General features: G+C 51.7%; 2 protein-coding genes across 4 annotated transcripts in view; one reads left to right on the plus strand and one right to left on the minus strand.

Annotated features, from left to right (window-relative positions):
* Positions 1-738: 738 nt before the first annotated feature.
* Positions 739-3,708, minus strand: NKX1-2 (NK1 homeobox 2). The gene is made up of 3 exons (XM_034663635.1): positions 3,423-3,708; positions 1,591-1,785; positions 739-1,531 (listed from the first exon to the last, which is right to left on the minus strand). Exons 1-3 carry the CDS (start codon positions 3,634-3,636, stop codon positions 1,377-1,379), a joined length of 564 nt encoding a protein of 187 aa, XP_034519526.1. The 5' UTR covers positions 3,637-3,708; the 3' UTR covers positions 739-1,376.
* A 13,582-nt stretch (positions 3,709-17,290) lies between these two features.
* LHPP (phospholysine phosphohistidine inorganic pyrophosphate phosphatase) overlaps positions 17,291-18,129 on the plus strand; it is a 137,919-nt gene continuing 137,080 nt past the window's right edge. Inside the window, exon 1 of one of the 3 annotated variants that reach the window (XM_034663401.1) lies at positions 17,291-17,503. In XM_034663401.1, the coding sequence (XP_034519292.1) occupies positions 17,379-17,503 (125 nt within the window). In that variant the 5' untranslated portion in view covers positions 17,291-17,378. The remainder of the gene's footprint in view (positions 17,504-18,129) is intronic. The other 2 variants (XM_002927182.4, XM_034663402.1) reach the window with 2 other exon arrangements.

Here is an 18,129-nt window from a genome sequence, read left to right on the forward strand (position 1 = left end):
TCTAGACATATCACATGGAAAACTAAAGGCAGTATTCCGAACAAATCTGGCATGAGAATTTTACAGAATAACTAACTTTTTCAGGGACATAATAGAAGTAGCAGTTGGAACTAAGGGCCGTACATTAAGTTGGGGGGGGTGTGAATCCATCAGAGGAATGTTTTTGCTTCCACACCCCAAGAACTACTTCCTTCACACCCTTGACAACCTTTTGCATGTGATGCCATCCTAGAGTCTGCTTGGAACAAGAATGGCTCTAGACGAAGCTCTAAAAATGTTGAGTTTGTGCCTTTAAAAAATAGTCCAATTCATGACTGTCATGTGTACTGGGGGGGGGGCTCTCCTCTCCCAGCTCTGTTCACTATGTGGGAGCCTAGGAAATGCCAGGACAGACCAATGAGAGTATCAAATACCGCAAATCAAGCGGGTGGCCTCAGGCAATAGACTTCAAGATTTTAGTTGAATCGTTGGTCCCTTCATTATCATTTTTAAGCATGCGAGGCCATTGCCTGTTGGTCAAAGCTGCTCTCAAAAATCTGCAGGACGCGAACTGCGCCTGCGTGAGAAGGTAAGTCTAGCCACAAAGCCGTTACAATCCCTAGCAGAAACTTCCGGTCTTCTGAGAAAAGTAAGATACCTATTCTCTCAGGAACAGCCTGTGGGGAGTCTGTTTGGAACAAGAATTGTGCTCAAGTCCCAATCTTAAATGAAGATCTAAAAATGTGCAGTTTTGTGCATTTAAAAATAGTCCATTTCACAGCGGCAGTGTGTGCTCCTGGACCCAGCTCGTTCAGTATCTGGGAGGAATCAGTGGGTTTGGGCCAATAATCAAGTATGAAAAAGGAAACAATACGCTCTGAACGGGGGAAGCTGCTTACCCTCTGAGTGCGCTAAAATGTTCGAAGAAGATTCCATCCTAAGGGTGAGCGACCGGCGGGCAGGAAGTCTTGGCTCCCTGGCATCACCATCCCCACAGCTGTGTTAGCCCAGCTCGGGCACCCAGACTCTCAGAAGGCCCCCTTGCACGGAACCGAGCCTGACCGAAGGTGAAGAGGCGGTTCGACCCGGAAACATTGAGGGTAGCCTTCATCTCCCGACACTTTTAAAGACGACAGATCCTACTTGACCTCCTTTGTGGACCGCATGGATCAGGGGTTCTTCGCGGCGGGAAGGGGCGCGGCTGGAGTGGGCAGGCAGCCTCTCCCTGCCCTCTGGTGGCGCCTCCCGACCGCTGGAAAAGAAGAGGCGCCCAGACACCCGCTCACCACGAGGGGGCGGTCCCCGCGCGTCGGCGCCCCTCGAAGGAATGGGGAACCACACGACCACGCCAATCACTCGTGAGTCCGGACGAAGTGGACCCTCGAGAAGCCCTGGGTTCATAGGTGCGGAGCGTAGAAAGGGGTCAGGTAGGACGGCCCGAGGAAGGACGCAAAGGGGCCCCCAGCCGCTGCGGCCGCTGGCGGGAAGGAGGTGGCGGCGGGAAAGAGGACGTTGGCCGCCGAGTAGGAGGGGAAAGTCTGAAAGGGCAGTGCGCCCGGGCCGGCCGGGGCCGCGGGGAGCCGGGCGAGCCGGGGGAGCCCGCGAGCCCGCGGGTGCTTCGCTCCCCCGCCGCCAACGCCGCCGCCCGGGACTCGGGGGAGCGCGCCGGATCCGCTTGCAGGCGCTCAGCCCTCTCCTGCGGCCGCTGCTGGCTCGCGTCCTCGGCTTCCTCCTCCTCCTCCTCCGCCTCCTCGGCCTCCGAGCCCTCCAAGGGGGACGCCGCGCCCGCCCCGCGGTCCGCAGCATCTAGTGGAGAAGGGCAGGGTGACCAGAAGCCCGGAACGACCCAGCCCCTCTAGGTCGCCAGACCCCCTCCTCCTGTTCCCCTGAGTCCCTAGCTGTGCCCCTCTCTGCATCTCGCTCCCGCCACCACCCCGCGATCACGCATCCTCGCAAGCCCTTCCCAGGAGTGGGGGTTTAGGGGTGCGGTGTCCTCTTGCCCTTTACTCATTTGCTATGTAGTTGACGTCCAAGAAATGAATTTTGAATGAATAAATGACAACCCCCATTAAGAAAATATAATGACCATATTGGACAGTATTGGGCGGGTAGGATCACTGTACATTGAGACATCGAGATGTCAAGCGCATTTAAGGCTCTATCTCCCTAGGCCCTAGAAGCCTATTTTGGTCTGGAACTCCTAGCAATTAAAAAAGAAGTTATTAAGCTCCCTACCCCCCCCTTTAAAGTGAAATTCCCTCTTTCCCATCTTCTCTCTCCTGCCGTGTTAATAGAGTTTCAGATTTGTGCGGGACCGGATCGATAGATGTCATCTATTAAAGGTAAGTTTTAATCGAACAATATTAGGATCAGACAGGGAAAGGGGGTTTGAAGTCGGTACCTGCAAGCTGCGGGCAGGAGATATGCAGGCGCCAGTAATAGAATATCGATCATGGCTGTGGGGGGAGGGGAGCGCGGCCCCTCCGAGGGGCGATCCGAACAATTACCAGGCGGACTACCCGGGCCCAAGCACAGCCGCCAGAGCGCCCCGAGCCCCAGACAATCACTGCCAAACTTGGGGAGGAGAAGCAGGGGGCTGTGCCGCATCCAGCCTCTTGAACTTGCGCCCCTAACTCGGCGTCCCTCCAGGGACCCTCGTGCCCACGCTCCACCCAGCACGGATCCTGCTGTCTTTTGCCCGTCCTTCCAGACACAAACTCTCCCAGACCCCTCGTCAGGTGCCCGCCAGAGTTAGGAATAAGTGAAAACCCTTCGAGGAGAAAGGACCAAAGGCCTCCCATCACCCCGCCCCACCCCTGCTCCCGCCCCAGACAACGATTGGGTCTGGGGAGAGAGAGCAGAGCGCGTGGGGCAGCGGAATCTTTGCAGGTGTTTAGATGGTTGGAAGCGGGCCCTAAGTGCGTAAACCTGACCTCGCATTCCCTTCCAGACACCGACACATGATTTAGCCTCAGCTTCCTCATCCATAAAATGGGGGCAATATTCATAATGTTGGCTACCTCGCCGGTTCTGAAGTTTTCCATGACTTCTATCTCAGTCTCTGGTCTAGGCCCTGGCACGTGGTGGGTGCATCATATGCCCGATAAATGAATGAGCCTGGATAAGGTGGACGTTGGCTGTTTAGTTTCCACTTCGAGCAAAACAGAGCTGTGGTGCTTAGTAGCTTGGCGGGTGAGCAGGGACGGGCTTTGGGAGGCGAATGCCCGACCCAGGATCCTGGGGGCCTCTTTTCTGCCTCAATTCAGTTCCAACACAGAGACAAGGCAACACTCTGCACCTCGTCCTGTGAGCCTTCTCCCTTTGGCGAATGCTCCGCTAACGGCCACTCACTCGGTCCCGGGCTGTCCACCCACCTCCCAACCTCCCCATCGCATCATCTTGGCTGGGGTTTCCCGGGACCCGGGGCCGCTTCGTATCCTTACCAGGGGTCTCCCGCTGCCGAGCTGAATCCTCTGGGCTGGCATCCTTCCCTGCTTCGGCCTCTGCCAAACTTTTGTTGGCTTCCCGGGGAGCAGGGCGCACGGCCGGGAGCGCAGCGCGGGTGAATTTCTGCGGATCCAGGATGTCCAGGACGGAGAAGGAGATCTTGTGGTGGGAGGGAGCCGCCTTGGCCCCGCCGTCCTGCCATGCCAGCATGCCCGCCGCCCGGGGACCCGAGGCCGGCGGCGCGGTGTCCGGGATGGCCGCGCTCTGGCTTGCCTTCAGCTGTGGCCGGGCCGCAGCTCTCCAGCCAGTAGGAGGGTCGGGGCGGCCAAGAGGATCTGGGGAGGGGCACACGGAGGCGGGGCTGGGAGAGAGCCGCGGGGGCGCTGCGCCGGGATTGGCACTTGCGCGGCCCAGACCCCCGCCACGTGCAGGGCGCGCTCGCAGCGGCCCCAAGACTGCCCCGCGCGGCGCTGGGGCCGCTCGCCTCGGCACAGGGGCGCCGGCGTGAGCCCTGTGCGCGCGCCCGCCCATACATCACCGCCGGCTCCGCGCGCCTCCGCCGGACCCGCAGGGACTCCGGGTGTGCGCGAGCGAAAGATCGCGGGACGATTCCATCTTGGGGATCCCCTCCCCCCCATACACATTCTGCCTTGGGCTTAGGTTTGTGACTTTTCCCCGGTGACTCTGAATTGGGGATATAATTGAGGCCAGCAGTGATTACTTCAAGGCAACGCTCCGCACAGCTCCTGCCCTCCAGGCAATCACAGTGATGGCCTCAGACCTGGTCACCTCAGACGTAAAAGCTCTAACGTTCTCACAATTTACAGTTTACAAAGCCCCTGGGCTTGCGCGATCTCACTTGGTTCTCTGAGCATCCCTGTGAGGTAGGAGTGGCCTGGCAAGACTATCATCCCCATTTAAAGATAAGGAAATTGAGATTCAAAGGTGCGAAGTGCGTTGCCCAAGGTTACTGTTGACTGGTGGCAGCGGCCGAATGCGAACCGAGAGGCCTTCTTACCCGGACCAGTACCCTTTCCAGGATATCCTGCCATGTCAGAAATGTGTCCTGTGCCCTGTGTCCGAGGCTTTCCCTTCTGCCCGGAGCCACAGCCTAGCGGCACCGAGTCATACAGCAGCAGGGGTTTGGGGGAGAGGTCCGAGCCCCCGCTAGGGCGTCCCGCTGCTTTGGGAACCTTGACGGGTTGCGGGTTCAGAGCCAGGTGAGATGCCCTGGTAAGGCCAGGTGAGCCCGGCAAGGGTGGCTGCCCCGGCTCCCTGAGCCTCCCGCCGAGCACAACCCTGATGCCCTTCAGTCCTTTTTCACAGTCACAGATTCAATCACGCGCAACAGAAATTGGGTCTCTGGGACCCAGTTTGCATCTTTGACCCCTCCCCCATCCCCTTCTAGCCCCAAGAAGAAAAAAGGTTAAAAGATGCTTGTCTGGTTTGAATTTAAGGTCAGAGAACAGAGATTACCCAGCGGGCCCCCATCTGCCCCGCCAGGTCCCCTGGAATGACGAACATCAGTCCTTGGGGGAAACTTCCAACAGCCAGACCCATCTTAACATTCCTTTTTCCTTTTGTGGCTCGGGGAGCAGTCTGTGAGCAGTAAGCATTTACTCCAGTAGCAAATTCTGAGGCTTCTCCTACCCCTCTGCCCAGAACCACTTCTCACTCTGCTGTTCCTTTCTTCCCTGCCCCATGGGGCTTCCAAACAATGACTTGGCAATTAATATGGTCCGAGAAGGTAGCAGTAGGAAGAGGAGGAGAAACTCGCTCATTAAAGTGCGGGGGTGGGTGGGGCGCTGTTAATCCCATCTGTTATTGAAGGGAAGACCCTACCCGCCGGTTGCTTGTAGCTTTTCTCATTCAAACCTGTGGCCCCTCCCAGAGGCGGCCCCTGTATTCCCTGCCGACTTTAAAGCCCTGCCGAAATTCAAACCCGCTCTAGTCCTAAAGCTATGATGGATTGTGCCTTTGCAGGAAAGCAGGAAGGGAAGTGCCCTGCCCGAGCCCCTTGGCCCACCTCCCACCAGAAGAAATGCATACCCTGTGAAAACCAAAGAAAACGTGGCCCTGGAACTAAACAGTGGCACCCAGGAACTTGGATTGCAAATCACAGAACCTTCCAGAACACATACCAATAGGTTACTTTGCTTTCTGTTTTGACAACTCTTTCTCATCCAGATCTCACTTGATTTTTTTTTAAATTTCCTTTTCTTTCTCCTTCCCTCCCCATATTGAGCCCAGCCCCCTTTTACTTTTTCCCATCCACATTCATGTTTCTTCTACATTTAGGTTCTTCAGGGTAGAAACAGTTCTCCCTTAGGTAGCTCCAGAAGGGGTATTTGTGGCGTCTCACGATGGGTCTTATCTGTTCTCTTAGCAGCCTTGCAGCCATTTTCCAAGGAAGGTGGGCTGGCATCCCAGAGGCACCCTATACCCAGACCAGAGGGACAGGGAAGGCTGCAGATGACCGACCAAGAGCAGCCCCAATCTGGGTCATTTTCATTTCGCTTTATAAATTGCCTCAAACAATTTTTGTTTAAAAGATATGAATCACCTTTCCTTTGAGGTCGACAGGTGTTAAATATAGAAAAGGAGCAGCAAAGGGAGAAGCAACAAATCGGAGACAAAGACAAGGGCACATAAAGGCCACATTTTTTAAGACTCAATCGTTAAGAACTTCTTTTAGTTTTTTTAAATTTTCGTGCCCTTTAGTTTTCCCCTCTATTTCTGATACGCGTGCTCAGTGCAGCACAGGTTACCGTGTGTGGCTTCTGGAAAAAGATGACACAGAAGAAACATCGTAGTGTCTCCTATCAACATTGAAGGGATAGAAAATGCTCCCTCTTACTCACCCAACTTAGAAATCCGCCACCCAAAAAATAGGCAAAATTCCTCAATTTGGTGAGGGGAGGGGGGCCTTAGGGAATTGTCTTTCTGGCCACCTGCATTGTAAATGACCAGGAGCTAGTGAGACCTCTGATAGGTACAATTTGGTCTTGTGTTCATTCACTAACATTCTCCCACATGTATTTATACGTGAGGTGTGCCTATATAATAAATATATCCATATCCAGCAAGCCACCTTCCCTCTGTGCATGGAGTTGATTTGTTTTTTCAATGTGGGCATTAAAATTCTGCCTGAGTGCTGTCTTTAAATTGCTTTGATACTAGGTGGGTTCCAACCCTGACCTGTCCTGATGGCAAGTGATGGCTGTAACAAGCTTGGGATCAATATTCATAGCGGGTGTCCTGGGCTGATAACACTATCCAAGACAATGTTCGCTATCGGTGCAGACAGCTGAGATATTGCGCCATTAGGGATGTTGTGTTAAATAACCTGATCCATTTCTGGGGCTATTTAATGAATTTCACAGTTTAGATAGTATCTTTAAGGAGAAGGCAAAGGCTATTCCGGAGGCACTGATGCAAATCGATGATGCCAAGCTTCCCAAGCTATTCCACAAACAAAGTGGCCTATAATTCCAGCACAGCCTTGAAGAGCTAGCTGCTGCCCGAGACATGAACAGCATGAACACGTAAAGAATTTGCCGTTTATGCAGAGGGAGAGCAATATTATGAGCCGTGTCAAAGCACCTTAGATAAAATCTTATGTTCCTGAAATAAAATACACAAATTCTCTAGGTAAAACCCTGCAGTTTGGGCCAGCCCCCTGGGTAGGACATAGATGCCAAAGAGACAGCTTCATAAGGCACAGCTTGGTGACAAAGGGAGTGAAGTCAACTGCAGGGGCAGCCATGTGGGCACCCCCATTATTCATGACCTCAGCCAGCTTTCCCGAAAATATATTTCAATTCAAAACGGGTCTGCAAAATGGGAAGGGGGAAGGCTCTGGATTGTAGAAGGAAACTAGTGATCCTTGCAGAATCAGGTGTTAATGTTTACTTGACTCTACACCCCTGTTGCCCCGGAGAGTTCATTTACAATTAAAGGCTAGCATTTACAGTTTCCCACCAGGGCTTTGAACTCTGGCTGCCAAGCCCGGCAAGTATTCCTTTTAAAAACCCACCTCGGAGACTTTGATTTGTGAAAGCTCAAAAGGTAGCCTTCCCACTGAACCCCACTGCAGCCAAAAGAAAAGTGGATACTCAACATATTTTGCTTTAAGAAATCTGTATTCTTGGAAATCAAACTGGTTAAAAAAATCAACATTTTTTTTAAATCAACTTCTTTATCTCAGAGACGTTGAGGAAGCATCAAAGAAGGGGATAAAGCAACCGTTATTTGATAAGTAGAATACATGTTCATTGCTTCTGATAATGACAATTAATATAATTAATAGCTGTTCTTTTTGGGGAACTTGCTCTGGACCAGGCACTTGGCCAAGGTCTTTGCTCATTTTGGGTTATTTCATTCAATCATTCCCCACAACCCCATGAAGCAGGCACTGTTACTGTCCCCAGTTTTCCCATGACCCCAGAGCTAGGAAGTGGTGAAGCTGAGATCTGGACCAGAGCAGTGAGACTTCAGAAGCTGCTTTGGGAAAGTTCCGCTCAAGGGAATCATATTCCGACCCCAGGGTGAAATCTAATCATAGACATTTATCGAATGGCTTTCCTTCAAAGTGATGCGGAGAGCTGGAATGCGTAAAAGGACCCAGAAAATAACTGAGCCCAGCTCTGCCTGGGAGGGTACCGCGGTGCCCGTTTGGGGATCGAGCTCCAGCAGCTCTTATGCTCAGTGTTTTCTAATGTTTTAAGATATTCCTGGGAGGAGCCCAAGAATTGCCAGGCAAACCAAATTGCTCTGGGCATCTGGAAAAGGAGAGACATATCATTGGAAAAAGGACAATGGAGGGGGGGAATGCCAAGTGACAAGCTGGGGACATATGGGGAGAGAACTGGGGAGGGACAGGGCCAGAAGGAGCAGGGACAGGAGTGCAGTCTGGGCTGTTGCTAACTGTGACCATCGAATGCCACCTTAGCGCCCTTCCCGAGGGAGGCACATGCGGGATAAAGACAAGGAAGCAAGGTGGGACTTGGCGAGTATGTGAGGCACCTGCTTCCTTGAATGGAGGTAAGCATGATCTATCATTCTTAGGCAGCCTTCTGCAAGGTAGGTGTCAAAGCCCTCTGTTCCCCTCGTCTGTGTCTAAATTTCATGCCTTCAACTTCTTTTCCCTGGTCTCCCTGCCTCCAACCTTGCCATCTCCGCAGGCTCGCATGGGTGTGCAAGCTCCAGCCCTCAGAGGGCCAGGCCGTGGCCTAGAAGAGCAAGACCAGCAGGAGTGCCAGTGTTCTGTGACAGGGGGATGCTGGTACTCCACCTGGAGGATGAGGACCTTGTAGGGATGCTGAGCAGAGCTGCCAGATCTCCATTCTGCCCCAAAGTAGCTGGGAAGCTGGGTTCGTATGTGAAGAGTCCAAAGTTTTAAATGCTGGCAACCAATTCAAAATGTTGAAAAGAGCCCATCAGAAACATGTCTGTGGAGGCGGGGCGCCTGGGTGGCTCAGTCAGTTAAGCATCTGACTCGGTTTCAGCTCAGGTTGTGATCTCAGGGTCCTGGGATCGAGACCCACCAGCATTGAGCTCCGTGCTCAGTGGGGCGTCTGCTTGAGGATTCTCTCTCTCTCCCTTTGCCCCTGCTCTCTCCCTCTCAAATAAATAAGTAAATAAATATTTAAAAACAAAACATGTCTGTGGGTCCCAAGTCTGCTACCTCTGCTGTGCTCATACCAAGTGACCTCACCTGATTCACTACTCATGGCCTTTCCGTGGCTACTGTGATCCACAGGGTGAAGACAAAATGCCTTAACTCCAAATATGAGGTTCTTCACGATCCAACCCCGCTGCCTGGACAGCTCTGGTCCCTGGACTGAGATGTTCCGTGTTACATGTGTGTGGGTGTCCTGCCCATGCACGCTGCTTTCTCAGAGACTCCGCCCAGCCTTTGGGTCCTGGTGAGTGGGCAGTGGGCCAGGCTGGGGGAGGGGGACTCCAACCCTTGGGCTGGCCCATTCCTGAGCTGCCCAAAGCAGTCAGCTCAACCAGGTGAGCTGGACCAGTCTGATCCCAGGAGTCTGATCAAGACCCACAGGCATCTTTCCTGCCCATGGTGGGTCCTTGACATCACTGGGCAAGAAACATGGAGATGGGGTGACTGTTGTGGGGCCACATGAGCACGGAAGCAAGGAGGACTTGGAGACTCAGTGAGAGCTGGGGAGCAGCACAGAGCAGAGGTGCAGAGCAAAGCGGGTAAGCTATGATAGGCACAGGCAGGTGGGCGAGCACCAGCTGCTGCCTGAGCTCCATTCTTGCAGAGGCCGGCTGCGCGGCTGCTTCTGGGTTCCTGGTGAGCCTCTGCACACCCTTGCATACGTTCCTCCTCACTTTGATGCGAGCCACCCTTATTAGTCAGGGTTCTCCAGGGAGCCAGCACTAGTAGGCTGTATGGATATACAGAGATAGATACATTGAGATACAGAGATGTTTTAAATAAGGAAGTGGTTCATGCAGTTATGAGGGCTGGCAAGTCCCAAAGTCTGCAGGATGTGTGGGCAAGCCGGAGACCAGGAGAGCCGATGGTGGAGTCCTGGTCTGAATACCAGCAGGCTCAAGACCCAGGAAGTGCTGCTGTTTCCGTTTGAGTCTGAAGGCAGGAAAGAAGCCATTGTCTCAGTGGGAATGCTGTTAGGCAGGAAGGACTCTCTCTTACTTGGAGGAGGTCAGCCTTTGGGCTCTGTTTAGGCCCTCAACTGATTGGACGAGGCCCACCCACACTGGGTCAGGCAATCTGCTTTACTCGGTCTGCCAACTGCAATGTTTATATCACCTAAAAACAACCTCACGGGCACACCAACAGTCATGATTGGCCAAATATCTGGACACCCTAGGGCCTCGTCAGGTTGATATACAAAATGAACCATTAGACACCCTGAGAGGAGCTCTAGCCCTGGCAACAAGAGAAAGGGACCCTGGGTAGAGCTCGCTCCCACACCTGTGTGTGTTGCTCTGGCAATGTTCTCTCCATCCCACACCCGCTGGGGAGCCGGCGTTCAGCTTCAAGTCTCCTGCGTTCAAGTGCTCTTTCCTCCAGGAGGCCTTCCTTGCCCTGCCGGGCCGACCTGGGCACTCCTTCCTGCAGGGTGCCCAGCCTTCTGGCCAGCCTTGGTAGGCATTGCTTGCTCTTCCTGATCAGCATCCTCGCCCCTTTTCTGGCATCAGTAGTTTGATTTTGCTCAGGCCACCCCACCTTACCCTCCTTCCTGTGTGGGACCGCCAAGCAGGGCCCCACCTTGCCCTGGCCATGGGGTGGGAGTGGGCACCTGCAGGACCATTCAGGCTCTCTCCCCTGCGAATCCAAGGCAGTGCGACACTGAGCTGGGGCTGCTTGATCTCAGCAGTAATGCCTGAAAGAAGTCGTCTGCTAATTCTCACTCTGGAGCTGCCGGTTCTAGTACTTTTTGAGGTCTGGTTAGCCAGTGTTTTCTTTGAGTCTGTAAATTGTCTTACAGCCTTTCCAACGCTTGCTGTGCCCCCCCCTTTTGGAATTCAATTAGCCAGGGTCTAGGAATGCTGATTGGCACCACCTTTGTCATACTGTGTGGGGTCCAGGCTGTCTGGTCCTTGGAATTTCCTAAAGTTGGAACCCACACTGGGATGCCTGGGTGGCTCGGTCGGTTGAGTGACTCTTGATTTAGGCTTGGGTCATGATCTCAGGGTCGTGGGATCAAGCCCCGAGTGGGGTTCTGCACTTAGCGGGGAATCTGCTTGAGATTCTTTCTCTCCTTCTGCCCCTGCCCCCACTCTCTCTCTCCCTCACACTCTCAAATAAATAAATAAATCTTAAAAAAAAAAAAAAGTTGGGGCCCACACAGCATTTGTCTCTGTGCCCCTTCACACCCAGGCATTTAGCAGATTGAAGATTCCAAAGGACTCTTCATCATAAAGGATGGCCCAAGAGCGTAAACGCAAAGCTCTACAGTCTGATTGAGAGGGGTTGGAAACCCCACATCTTAAGAGGTGGTACAGGCTAAGCTGAATATAACAACAGGATCCAGAAATGTTTAGATATGCATATAGGTTCATAATGGATCCTCCTTCCTTAAGAGAAAGCCCATGCATTTGTGGAATTACTTTTATGCTTTTAAGCAGGCCATGCCCGCAGGGCAACCACGCCCTTCGCCGAAGAAAACTGTCAGGGTAGAAGCGATGGGAAGAAGATTACTTGGTCTCTCCCACCCAGCTGCAGGTGAGCAGTGACTGCACTCCTCCACCCATGGCCACGGGTCCCCCAGCTGCATGTGTCATGCGGCTGTAACAAGAACTCCTCAGGCTTAGGGGTGGTAAACTTCCACGGCTGAGCACAAGCTCTTTGCTGCTTTCCCCTACTCCTGCCCACACCTTTGGAAGTACCTCACGTTGAGTGTGCCGATGGTCCGCCGCGAGATCTTCGTAATTCAGAGTACTTATTTAAAACTGCTAACTCCCCACTCTTTGTACAAATACGGAGCAGGTGGCTCCCGGGCCAAAGAGAGGCCAAGGAAATACAGCAATCCTGGGAAAGTATCACACACCGTGTCTTCTCCCGTACACCTTTGCCCACATTGCGCAAAAGCATTAGAGCCGACAGCCTGAGCCTCACCTCCCTGTCTGCTAGGAGGTCCTGCCAGGCAGCGACAGGAAGGAGGGAAGAACCAACGATGAGTATCATTTACAGCCTGTCCAATCAGTACCTCTACTAACGACACGCACACAGGAGGCTGATGTCTTTTTTTTTTAAAGATTTTTATTTATTTATGTGACAGAGAGACAGCCAGCGAGAGAGGGAACACAGCAGGGGAGTGGGAGAGGAAGAAGCAGGCTCCCAGCGGAGGAGCCCGATGTGGGACTCCATCTCTGCACGCCGGGATTACGCCCTGAGCCGAAGGCAGAGGCTTAACGACTGCGCTACCCAGGCGCCCCAGGAGGCTGATGTCTTGAACATGTTCCTCTACAAAGTGATCTTTTTAGGAAAAGAAAAAAAAAAACACCACAAGATCATAGAATATCAGAGCTGCCTTATGCATGAGAGGTCATTCTAGAGTCTGGAATCTAGATTCTTCTTACTTAAAGTAGGATCTGTGGACCAGCAACGTCAACATACCTGAGGGCTTGTTAGAAATGCAGAATCTCAGGACACCCGGTTGGCTCAGTTGGAAGAGCACGCAGCTCTTGATCTTGGGGTTGTAAGTTTGAGCCCCACATTGGGTGTAGAGATTACTTAAAAATAAAATCAGAAAAAAAAAAAAAAGAAACGTAGAATCTCTTTTCATCCCAGACCTACTGAATTAGAATATGGATTTTATTTTTTTTTAAAGATTTTATTTATTTATTTGACAGAGACAGACAGCCAGTGAGAGAGAGAACACAAGCAGGGGGAGTGGGAGAGGAAGAAGCAGGCTCCCAGCGGAGGAGCCTGATGTGGGGCTCAATCCCATAACGCCGGGATCACGCCCCAAGCCGAAGGCAGACGCTCAACGACTGCGCCACCCAGGCGCCCCAGAATATGGATTTTAATAAGCTCCCCCAGGAAATTCACATGTATCTTAAAATTTGAGAAACATTGATCTAGATGCGGAGGCCAAGCAGCATCGGCACTGCTTGGGAGCCTGCAAGAAATGCAGGTTCTTGGGCCCATCCCAGACCCCCTGAATCCAAAACTCTGTCTGAGTAAGCCCTCCAGGTGATTTTAATGCACATGAAAATTTCAGAGGCACTTCTTGACCGATGGCTCCTTACTTTCTTTTCTACTATGGATCACCCAGACTTCTCTTGGTCTGGTCTCACTTTCTAGGGGAGACGCACTTTGATAAGAATAGAAGGTTCCTATGGGGGACTCTAAATTTGCCTGCACAGTGTCTCTTCCTTCTTTTTCTTATCCACTTGGACTACTTAAACAAAATGCCACAGACTGGGGGGCTTCTATACAACAGAAACCTATTGCTCCCAGTTCTGGAGGCTGGAAGTTCAAGATCAGAGTGCCAGCTCAATCGGGCTTGGTCCAACCTCTTCCAGGTTACAGACTGCCTGATTTCTTGCAGTGCTGGCACCGGATGGAAGCATGAGCTAGCTCCCTGGGTTGCTTTTATCAGGGCATAAATCCCATTCATGAGGACTCCATCTCATGACTGCATCACTTCCCAAAAGGCCCACGGACATGAGGAGTTTGGGGGCTCTGACACAAGAGGGCCAGAGTTTTTTCTGGAAGCGTCAGACCAAGTTGAGGAATAGGTTCTTCCCCATGTGGTTTTCCTGGGACACTATGGGCCTGGAACTGTCACAGCTCTCTCTCCCAGTTGCCTGGAGAAAGCCTGACCACACTGAGAGAGAAGGAAGTCAACCCACAGATGGGGTGGAGCCCAGAAATGGAGAGTCGGAGAGCCTAGAACACCACCATTTAAGCCTTGGAACCAGCCGTGCCTGAAGCCATCAATTGCTGGACTCTCTGGTCACATGAGCCAATACATTCCTTTGAAATTTAAGCCATTTGAAATTGGGTTACTGGCAACGAAAGTCCTAGCTGATACAAGCAAATCTAGAAGGATTATATGACATCGACTATAGCAATAGAAGATTGAACGGATTCACATTGGAGCAGAAATACAGACATGATTTGTAGACTTATAATTGGAAATGTAACAGGCCCGAAGCTCTGCCCACTGAAGTGTTAATTGAACTAGCTCTGGCCCGGAAGATATAAACAAGAGTCTACTGGATCAGGATTTGGGGGAAGCTTTTGTTTTCCTGGTATAACGGCATGACTCCGCTGCCACAGGCCCTTTGCCCTTTGCCGTCCCCTTCTTCTTGCCTGAAATGCAGACACAATGTTTTAGGGGTACAGCAGGCACCGTGAGAGCATGAAGGTGAACATCTCATGTTAGGGATGGAAGAGCAGGAGATGGAAGGAGGCTATTCCTGATATCCCTGGAAGCTATTGTACCCGCCCAGGCTGGCCTCCCTCTTGACTTTCTGATATACGAGAAAAGTATCCCTATTTTACTGAGCAACTACAGTTGGGTTTCTATCACATGCAGCCATATGCAACCCTAACTTATATAATGTCCTTCACCCATTATATCCAAAGAAAGGTCATGGACTTTTGGGCTAGGTCCAAGTCCATCAGTGGCCCACAATACCATGTTGTCACCTTGGACCAATGTCATTCTTCGGATGAGAAACCTGAGTCCCTGTATTCATTTCCTATTGCTACTGTAACAAATTGCCACAAGTGTGGTACCTTGAAACAACACAAATTGATAATCTTATGGTTCTAGAGGCAAGGAACCCTAAAATCAAGGTGTCAACAGGGCTGAATTCCTTCTGGAGACTTCAGAGGAGAATCCATTTCTTTCCCTTTTCCAGCTTCTAGAAGCTGCCTGCATTTCTTGGCTCATGGCCCCTTCATATTCAAGGCCAGCAGTGCAGCATTTTCAAATCTCTTTCCCTCTCCCTCCCTCCCTTTGTCTTTCCCTCCCTCCCTCCCACCCTCTCTCAGCTCTGCTTCTGTTGTCATGTCTCCTTCTCTGACTCTGACTCTCCTGTCTCCCTCTTTCCCTTATAGGGACTCTTGTGATCACACTGAGCCTATTTGGATCATCCAGGATGACCTTCCGTTTCAAGATCCTTAGCTTAATTGCCCCTGCAAAGTCATTTGGCCAGGTAAGGTAGTACATTCAGGGGCTCTGGAGAGAAGGCTGTGGACACCTTCTAGGGGCATTATATTGTCTACCACAATCCTAGATAGAGAAAGTGATTTGCTCAAGGTCCTACATGGCCCCTAGAAGAGGGAGAACCATGGGCAGGCTCCCCACCGCTGGCAGAAATGTCCTTGCTTCTCCTCCTTGACAGGAAGCTACAGGCCAGCCATTCTTCAAGATCCATTGCAGGCTGTCCCTCAGCTCAGAAACCACTGCTGCCCTCTGTGGCTAACAGGGCCCATCCTCTTGGCTGTGTCTATGTCACTTATTGGGACTTGGCACACATCTGGTACATCTTCAAAGTGTACGTCTTGTTCTTGGAAGTCTTGACTCAAAGGCAAAGATCACACCTTAGACCTTTTTGCATTCCTAGAGCCCTGAGCCCACAGAGTAGACTTTCAATACCTGTCTTCAGAGCATGATGTTCATGCAGACTATCCAAATTGACTCACTCAGCTCCTGTACCACAGAATCTAGAAGGCTAAAAACTGCATTTCTAAGACTCCCTTGCAGGTTGGACTAGGTTCCACCAAGCCAGACATGGTGAAAGCAAGGTAAGTGGTAGCCACAGGTGGAGAGAATCCTTCAAGGGCATGGTGGGGGGGTGGATTTGGTTCCTTGGGGCCTGTACGGTCAGGTCCCTGGTAACTCTGGGGCCAAGTACCCCAATGGAACCATGCAATTGGGCATTTCTCATAACTGCATAGCTCTTGGCTGTATAGTACTTGCGCTTGGTTCTCCAGTTCCCATGGAAATCTGTAAGCTTCATCTGCCTGGTGTAAACATAAAGCTTTAGCTGGTGTGGTTTCTATTTTTTGCAGCTAAGAACCATGGCTAATGTTCTTTTATTTATTTATTTTTTAAGGTCTAATATTCTTTTCTCCCTCAGCCAGATTGTAAATTCCCAAAGGGCAGGAACTACATTTTACATCCCTCCTGTAAAATCAAGAGTACACAGTTCCGCAGTAAACTTAGCAACACGATATGCACAAGTCATTGAATTGAGTTAAAATTCTACGATTCTGACAAATTTTATGTCACGTCTGTGACTGAAGAACCTGAGATGAAGTGGCCATTCTAATTTGGTCTTCTTTTGCTAAATCACGCCCAGAGGAGCCTGATTTTTTTCAAGTTTCTTTTTTTTTTTTAATTTAAAGATTTTTATTTATTTATTATTTGAGAGAGAGAGATAGCAAGCAGGAGCACCCAGTGGGTGAGGGGAGGCGCAGAGGGCAATCCTCCCCCACGTTGAGCAGGGAGCCTCAGGAGGGACTCCATCCTAGGACCCCAATATCATGACCTGAACTGAAGGCAGATGCTTAACTGACTGAGCCACCCAGGTGCCCCTCAAGTTTCAATTTAAGTACTTGCAAAGGTCAGAGGGGCAGTCGAGGAAACTTCCCCTTTTCTATTTCTATTTATTGCAAAAATGAGGTAACATTAAATGGATTGTAACAATTCATCCAAAATATCACTGGCCTAACACACTGCGATGTGTCCATTTTCTTCCCAGCCCTATTCCTATGCATCCTTAATTTTGCAGGGCTGTGGTCTACGTTACTGCCTGGTAATGTAAAATTTACTACAGTTTTGTAGTCTGCGTTCTCATATGTTGTAACACAAGCAATTTCCATGTTGTTACCTAGTTTTCATTTTGGGTGGCATATTTCTTTCTGTAGCCATGTTACACTTGTTTGCACATTGACTTACCTTCCAGCTTGTTCTGGCATGATAGCTTACATTGCACTCAACCTTCTTTAGAATCACTTCCTTAGCATCACTTCCCAAGCGCGGGATTATCCGGCCAATTGGTCCAACTATCTCCATTGCTTTTTGGGCTGTCACAATCTCAGCAAAAGGATGACGACACCAATGCAGCACTGATCTCTTTAACGTTTGCTACTTTTACAGGTGCTTCCTTGTCTTGATTTGACTTGCTCTGGTTTTAAGGGAGGTTGACTATTTCCCACGGGCTTGTTTTTTGCTTTTCCTGGCTTTTGTCCACTTGGGGAGCTGGCCCCCATTTCGGGGGCGTGTGACCCGGGAATGGAGAGGCCGCATCCGGGGTCCGGGGTTTGCGTCCCGCGGTTCCGGGTTTGCACCCGGCCCAACCTACTGGCCCCGCCCCACCCCGCCGGACTGAACAGCCCAGGACTACACTTCCCAGGCGCCCCCTGCGCGGCGAGCCCGCCCGCAGTTCCCAGCCGCGGGTTGGGACGCGGAGTCTGAGGCACACAGCGGAGCGCAATGGCCGCGTGGGACAAGCGGCTGGCCGGTGTGCGCGGGGTGCTGCTGGACATATCGGGCGTGCTGTACGATGGCGGTGAGGACGGCGGCGCGCCGATCCCTGGCTCCGTGGAGGCGGTGGCGAGGTGAGTGGGCCGCGCGGCCGCGGTGGACGCGAGACTCGGCGCTGAGTCGGGTCTCACCGGCGGCTTCTGGCCGCTGCTGGGGGCGGGGCTGCGGCTCTGGCCCCGCCCCCGCCCGCGTCTAGTGAACCCACCTGGGCTGGACCTCCCCGCAGCACCCCCCAGCTGAATGTAGGGCCTCTGCTGGTCCGAGGTGCGCTGTCCGGCAGGGCAGCCCCGACTTCCTGCGGCAGCTGAGCGCTTGAGATAGGGCTGTTCTGAATTGAGATGCACAGCCCACGCCGGATTTCGAAGACTTAGTGACAAAAACGTAAAGAGCTCTTTGTGTTGCTTAATAGGGTTTACATGTTGAAGTGATACTAATTTGAATAGATTAGGTTAAATAAAATATATTAAATAGATTCCACCTGTTTTTTACTTTTGTTAATGTAGTTACCAGAAACTTTAAATCATGTATGTGCTGGCATCATTGGTTTAGGGGCATCTTGCTCCCCAAATCTTGCACACAGAAGACCACGCAAGCACTACGGTTGGCACCACTGGACCCTCCGCTTTGTAGTTGCCATTGGCACGACAGACCAGTGCTGCCATGATTTGGAAGGGCAGCCAGGAAGGGCTAATTGCCCAGG

The sequence above is a fragment of the Ailuropoda melanoleuca genome, chromosome 6 (assembly GCF_002007445.2).
Source record: "Ailuropoda melanoleuca isolate Jingjing chromosome 6, ASM200744v2, whole genome shotgun sequence".
Taxonomy (NCBI): Eukaryota; Metazoa; Chordata; class Mammalia; order Carnivora; family Ursidae; genus Ailuropoda; species Ailuropoda melanoleuca.

Excerpts from the sequence above, each read along its gene's own strand:
- NKX1-2 (XM_034663635.1), bottom strand. The coding sequence starts at position 3,636 with ATGCTGGCATGGCAGGACGGCGGGGCCAAGGCGGCTCCCTCCCACCAC. Across the intron at positions 1,786-3,422 it reads TCGGCAGCGGGAGACCCCTG|ATGCTGCGGACCGCGGGGCG; the intron begins GTAAGGATACGA and ends CTTCTCCACTAG. Across the intron at positions 1,532-1,590 it reads GGCGGGGGAGCGAAGCACCC|CACTGCCCTTTCAGACTTTC; the intron begins GCGGGCTCGCGG and ends CCGGCCCGGGCG.